Source organism: Cetorhinus maximus, chromosome 11 (genome assembly GCF_964194155.1).
Source record: "Cetorhinus maximus chromosome 11, sCetMax3.hap1.1, whole genome shotgun sequence".
NCBI classification, from domain to species: Eukaryota; Metazoa; Chordata; class Chondrichthyes; order Lamniformes; family Cetorhinidae; genus Cetorhinus; species Cetorhinus maximus.
The window spans coordinates 33682707-33688706 of NC_135889.1; the positions used below are offsets into that span (position 1 = coordinate 33682707).

The window sequence follows — 6000 nt, forward strand, 5'->3', positions numbered from 1 at the left end:
AAGGCATCAACCATCTTAATTTGCTAGTATCCCACGGCTACGAGGTCCAAAAAGGCTATGTTCCACACACACTATTTATAAAGAAGAAATGCCAGTGTAATCTTGTTCCATTCAAAAAATCTTTGCTCTTAAGAATCTTGCACAGCCCAAGGGTATAGAAACGTGGCTACCTAGGGTTTGCTAAGATAACTGAAAAGGAGCTATGGCGTGAACCAGATACAGGCTCCCACTGGAGCCCGGAAAGATTTTCGTTGAAAGCGCACAATTTTTTTCTGACTTGTACAGACAGCTGTGCACAGGATGGAATTACTGAAAACTGGTGCTGCCAGAAAACAGATCCAGATCCAGATCTGAGTGAAACTTGGAGATAAGCAGGGTAATCCTGCCTAACATAGACGGCAACAAATCCATCCTAGTATAGTTCATATAAAATCTGTTTGGAAAAGAAACTCCAAATACAACAACAAACTGACATGTACCACATTCCCGCTATTTACATGAATATTATCGGATGGCGCTTTGGGTCAAGGTGTCTAAGCTGTTTTTTTTTGAGAGCCCCCATGTACTGTATAGGAGACAGATATAGAAAAAATAAATTTAATTTCCCCAATTATCTGCATATATCTCCATTTGTTGCTGCTAACAGATCTTGGTGTCATTTAGGAATAATTTACCACTGAGTCAGTAGCAGAAAGAACCTCTATTCTTACAGTTCACAACCCGGGCTCTCCTGATCCATGGAGACCTTGGGATATAGATGTCTTCCTCACCCCTTTCTTCCCCCCTGAGACTGATGCATTGTATTAACCATGAAATTGCATAAATGTTTGCCGAGACTATTCATCAAAATTGATAGTGTTACTTTGCATAGCCCATGCTACATTTCTTTGCTTAACACTTTAGATGGTGCATTTCCCTTTTAAGAATGAACGCAGTAAAGTCCAATATCAGTATGTTATGTCAGTGCATTGGGACTTGCTACATCAGCAAGAACATATAGGAGAGTAAGAGGAGGCCGTGTCCTGTAAAAGTGGCCTTTGTTATGGTTGGAATAACAAGGTAGAGAAACTCCACCTCAAGAACTGGATTATGTTGCTATGGTAACAGTGAAAATTAAGTGAATATGTGCAGTAAACTTGATGTGAGGGTTATGCATATTTGAGTTGCATGTTTTAACAGATTGTGACTGAAATCGCAGCAGCTTTAAAGACCTGAGAAGCCTGCTTGTGGCATTTGAAAATGCATAAAATGGAAGATTTTTAATTTCTGGCTAACTGAGGCAAGTTTGATTTGAATCAAAAGTGAAAGCTTTTTTTTTAGCTTTAATTATACAGGGCATGAAGGGTGCTGTATTGGAAGTAGCCTTGGTTGTTCAATTCATTTATGACGAATGCTTGGTTCATGTACCTTGTTCATTTGATCACTTGGAGATCTCCAAGGAATTTGAAGGACACCTTTGTTGTAACATTTGCTGGCAAGTGAGCTTTTTTGGGAAGACTGATAGACATACACAAGCCACCTTGGATTTAGAGAACATTTATTACTCTTTTTTTTCTTTGAATGAACATCATGTTCTTTTGTCTCTGTTCAACCAAATTCTACAAATTCATATTTGCAGTTTCCAGTACTTGTGTTAAATTACTGGAGTGGATGCCCTTGGGAGCAGAAGTACTGTCATTTTTTTAAAAAGATGTGCTGGTGATAAGGACTCAACATTTTCTAAAATCTCATTAAAATCATGCTTGCCACATCAGCAGCCCCATTAGCAAGCAGATGATGCACTATATTGTTACAGTGGTGACCTATGGGCCTTTCTATTGCCTTCTATCGATTTCTAAATTCAGACTCCTGCATTTACTGAAATGCCGCTAATGGGATATAGATCAATAGCACACAAACAGTCTGTGGTCATTTTATCTTTGCATCCATTTAAGAGCTCATTTGTGCAGTCTCTGTATCTATGAACATAAACACAGATTTCCTTACCCCTTCTTTGTCCTCTTTTGCTGCAGGTTGCTCGACGCTGGGGCATCCAGAAAAACCGCCCTGCGATGAACTACGACAAATTGAGCCGCTCACTTCGCTATTACTATGAAAAGGGGATCATGCAAAAGGTGGGAAAGAGATCAAGATTCTTTTTTAATAAATCATAGTGGCCTCCATAGTGTCAAAACCTTCGGCCCTGTAATGCCTTCGGTCCTGTAATGCCTTCGGTCCTGTAATGCCTTCTTTAAAGTGATAACATCTGTATGAAATCTGCTCATTTACTATCCAAGCAGCACAGCCCTAAATATCCACTCTATTTTAATCCCATTCTAATTTAATATGTTAAAGTGGAATTCTGTTTTGGTTCTAAGTATACATGTTGTGTTGTATGAGTCCTTCAAAATGGCTTGGGTTCAAACATTGATTTGCAGTTGTGTTTATGTAAATTATGCCCATCGCATATCCCATTACTGTGTCATGCCCTGTGGTTAACCGTTTTAACACTTTTTTTTATAACTCTTTCCCTGCGTTTTGTATTCTATTTTAACATAATTATAACTTGCACATCAGTTCTCTAGTCTGAAATGCTTCAGTTGATTGAGAAATATAAACTGGTTTTTCTGCCGTTTAGGTTGCAGGGGAAAGGTACGTGTACAAGTTTGTGTGTGACCCTGAGGCACTTTTCTCTATGGCCTTCCCAGACAATCAACGCCCCTTCCTGAAGACTGAAATCGACTGTCATATTAACAAGGAGGATACTGTTCCTCTCACGCATTTTGATGATAATGCGGCCTACTTGTTGGAGATGGATCACTGCAACAACCTCCAGTATCCAGAGGGCTTTGCGTATTGACTTAATCACAGCAGCCCATGTGACTGAATGCATCACTATCCAGCTGAAAAGAGCATCTTATGTGGTACTGTTGCACTCGGCTGTTAAGAAGCCAGCTCTTCAGAACATTCAAGAGCCTAAAAGTTGTACAGTAGCGTCACACTACTGAAAAAGCTGCCATGTGCTTCACTGACGATGCACTAACAAGCATGACTTAATATGGCTAAGTCCTCCACTTTGATAGTTATGGGGGTGGGGGTAGGGGGAAGCCCAACTACTAGGCTGTGTGTTATTATCAGAAATGCGTTCAGGTGTGGCATTTGTGATTGTTCAGTGTGGCATTCACAGAGCTTGGATAGACCGTGTGACTGTAGAGTTTGTAATGACAATCTGCTTTGCATTGAACACAGTTCTTTCAGCTGCCTTTCTGATGTTAAAGGGCTTCAACTTGCACAATCCCACAATTGTATCATGGGTCAGACTCAAAAAGAAAACAGTATGCACTATAGCATGTAGATCTGTCCCTTGGATTGGATACGAACTGGTGCTGTATTAAAGTAGCTAATGAGAGTCCTGTCTACCTGAGACTTCAATACAGTACAGCTTGTAGTTTATTTTGTGTGTTTTTTTTAAAAAAAAGCTTAAAAATGTTTTAACCCTTTAAACTCTGAAGTTCTTTGACACCTGGCACATGTTATTTTCCCTCTGACTCCTTTTCTAAACAACACTTGTATATGTAGCAGTTTTTAAATGTTTTCATTCCATTCTTTCTCAAGTGGATGAAGAGCATTATTCAGGTTTACCGCTGCCATTCAATTTTTTTTCCCCCCCTTCTCTTCTGCCCCACCCCTCCTATTTCATTACTTAAATCTTTCTACAAAAGAAAAGGCTGGAACCATTCTTTGGTAGCTCAATCCAGCTCTAGGGAAGGTGGTTCTATTCAGTACCATTTGTGTATAAGTCGTCCCCATAAGTAGCTCTAATGAGGTAATACTCGTAACACTATCTTTGAGAGGGGAGGATGTGGGGTTGGGTAAAGGGAAGCAGTCGACAGGTATTTTTCAAAATAATTTTTTTAAAAAGTGTATTAAATTTGTAAGGTTTTTTGTCTTTCTATTTAAGGCAAAATCTTTTTGTTATTGGCACTGCACTCAAGTATAGAGCTCCAATATTTTGGTGGTAACGTTACAGCTTTAATCAGGGGGTTAGGGCTTTTACTGTGTAACACAGTTAATTCTGCTGCAGGTTTTACATGCCTGCTTCAAGCTTTGCACCGAACACCTTTTACAATTTAACGTTTGGAAATCTAAATATAGGTATGACTGTTTCTGCACATTGTATCTTACAATGGCACATTGCAATTGTATAATTACGATATATTCACACTCTTTCAGTTCTTTATATTTTATGTATAAAGTCCCCAGGGTTTATATTATTGGAAACAAAATTATTTTTGCACCAGATCTCAATTGTATTTTATTTTAGCAATTCAATTTTTTTTGCTTCTACTTTTAAACCACGTGCTGCAAAATCCATTTCAATGACTATTAGATGCATTAGTTGAGATTTTACAACTTTCCTTTTCAAAACGTGTTGTGCATTTAAGGGAAACCCTGCCTTGTACACCAAATAAATGTTTCATCTCTAACGTGTACAATAAAGTTTTTGGTATTTTTTTGCCTCGCACTCATTTGTACCTTGTCTTTGTCAAATAATAGGGCGAGTGTATGGCATGTTGATTCTGTTTCGAATTTGAGAAAGAAACTCTGCTAAAGTTTCCAGCTTGATTTTTATTCAGTGCTGTCTAGAGATGTATGTTGACCAGTGATCACTGTTGCATTCTGGAGCACCCCTCAAACTCAAGTACAAGTTTACCTACAAGCCTTGTAATGACATGGGTACACACAGTGGTGCTGCAAATTTTGGAGGAAACCAGTTCAGAAATAGGAGGGATCTGGTGGGGGAAATGTAAGACATAGGATGGGTTTAGAGTGGATTATGCATAAATGCATTGAGCATGGTAAGTAAGCTTAATAAGCTGGAGGCACAAATTGCCTTTTGGGTTATATACTGGCAACATCTGAGACCTGGCTCAAAGAAGGGGAAGATTGAGAACTTAATGACTGCAAAATTCAGTTGTGTTGTACCTGATTTTTTGGAACTTGGGCCCCATTTTAGTTCCAAATTGACAACCACAGCATGCACACTTCTGCTGAGGGCTGTGCTGGCCCCCATCTTAGGGCAGGGGTGCAGGGAGCATATGCAGAAAGTAGGCAGACCATGACCTCAATTAGTCTGTAATGTTTTAATACCAGTGCTGCCATTGAGCTCAATGCTCCAGCTAATTCGCCAAATAAACTTAAGTTGAACATGCATTCAGCAGCAGGAAAGATCTCCTACCAGTGGTATTTAAAGAGATCATTGTCTACTTTGAAATGAGTTGGTTGATTTTCTACTGGCTTTTCCCAAGTATATACAAGCACATGGTGATTTGGATCATTTGCAGTTGCTGCAATCTACAGCGAGTCATGTGGCAGTTGCAGGATTTGGTCCTGGCTTTAAGGGTTCTACACTACACACCTGTTCCCAGACATGGGTGGGTGCAGTCGTTTGTATCCCTCTTGGATGAAGGAGAGGGAGATGGAGACATCTAGGGAAGGAATTTGAGTGTGCAGGGGACAGCCACCGCCACCAATGGAGGGGTAAAGGGATTTGGGTTACTCAAGAAGCCCGAGTTGGAGAAACAGGGTTCTCAGAGAGAAGTAGAGTTGGAGAAGATTAGAGGGGGTTGCTTGGCAGTCAAGTGTGGATTTGAACATGAGAATTAGAAGATTATCTGTGATCTACTGATGAAAGGTACAGGGAGAAGGGAAGAACAGAGAAACTACATTTATGCAAAACATTCCCCTTTTCGAAGCATTTTAAAACAAACCTTTGAAATGCGGTAAGCAAAAGCAACAACCGAGCCCCACATAATCTACTTTGTGTTGGTTGAGACAGGAATGTTGGCTAGGACACTCGCTGTTCTTCAATGGATTTTTTTTTTAAGATTTACCTGAGCAGGTAGATGGGGCCTCTCAGCCAAAAGGCAGCACTCGCTCACTGCTGCATTTTATAGTGTTAGCCTAGTTTATAAAATAAATCTTGTATTAGCTCTTGAATGTACAATATTTTGACTCTGG

At 39.8% G+C, this 6000-nt stretch overlaps 1 protein-coding gene across 3 annotated transcripts in view; it reads left to right on the plus strand.

The window, feature by feature from the left end:
• LOC144686494 (ETS translocation variant 5-like) overlaps positions 1-4504 on the plus strand; it is a 29835-nt gene extending 25331 nt beyond the window's left edge. For all 3 annotated transcript variants that reach the window (XM_078551775.1, XM_078551776.1, XM_078551777.1), the window contains 2 exons: positions 2013-2114; positions 2618-4504. In XM_078551775.1, the coding sequence (XP_078407901.1) occupies positions 2013-2114; positions 2618-2839 (324 nt within the window). In that variant the 3' untranslated portion in view covers positions 2840-4504. The remainder of the gene's footprint in view (positions 1-2012; positions 2115-2617) is intronic.
• The last annotated feature ends 1496 nt before the right edge of the window (positions 4505-6000 follow it).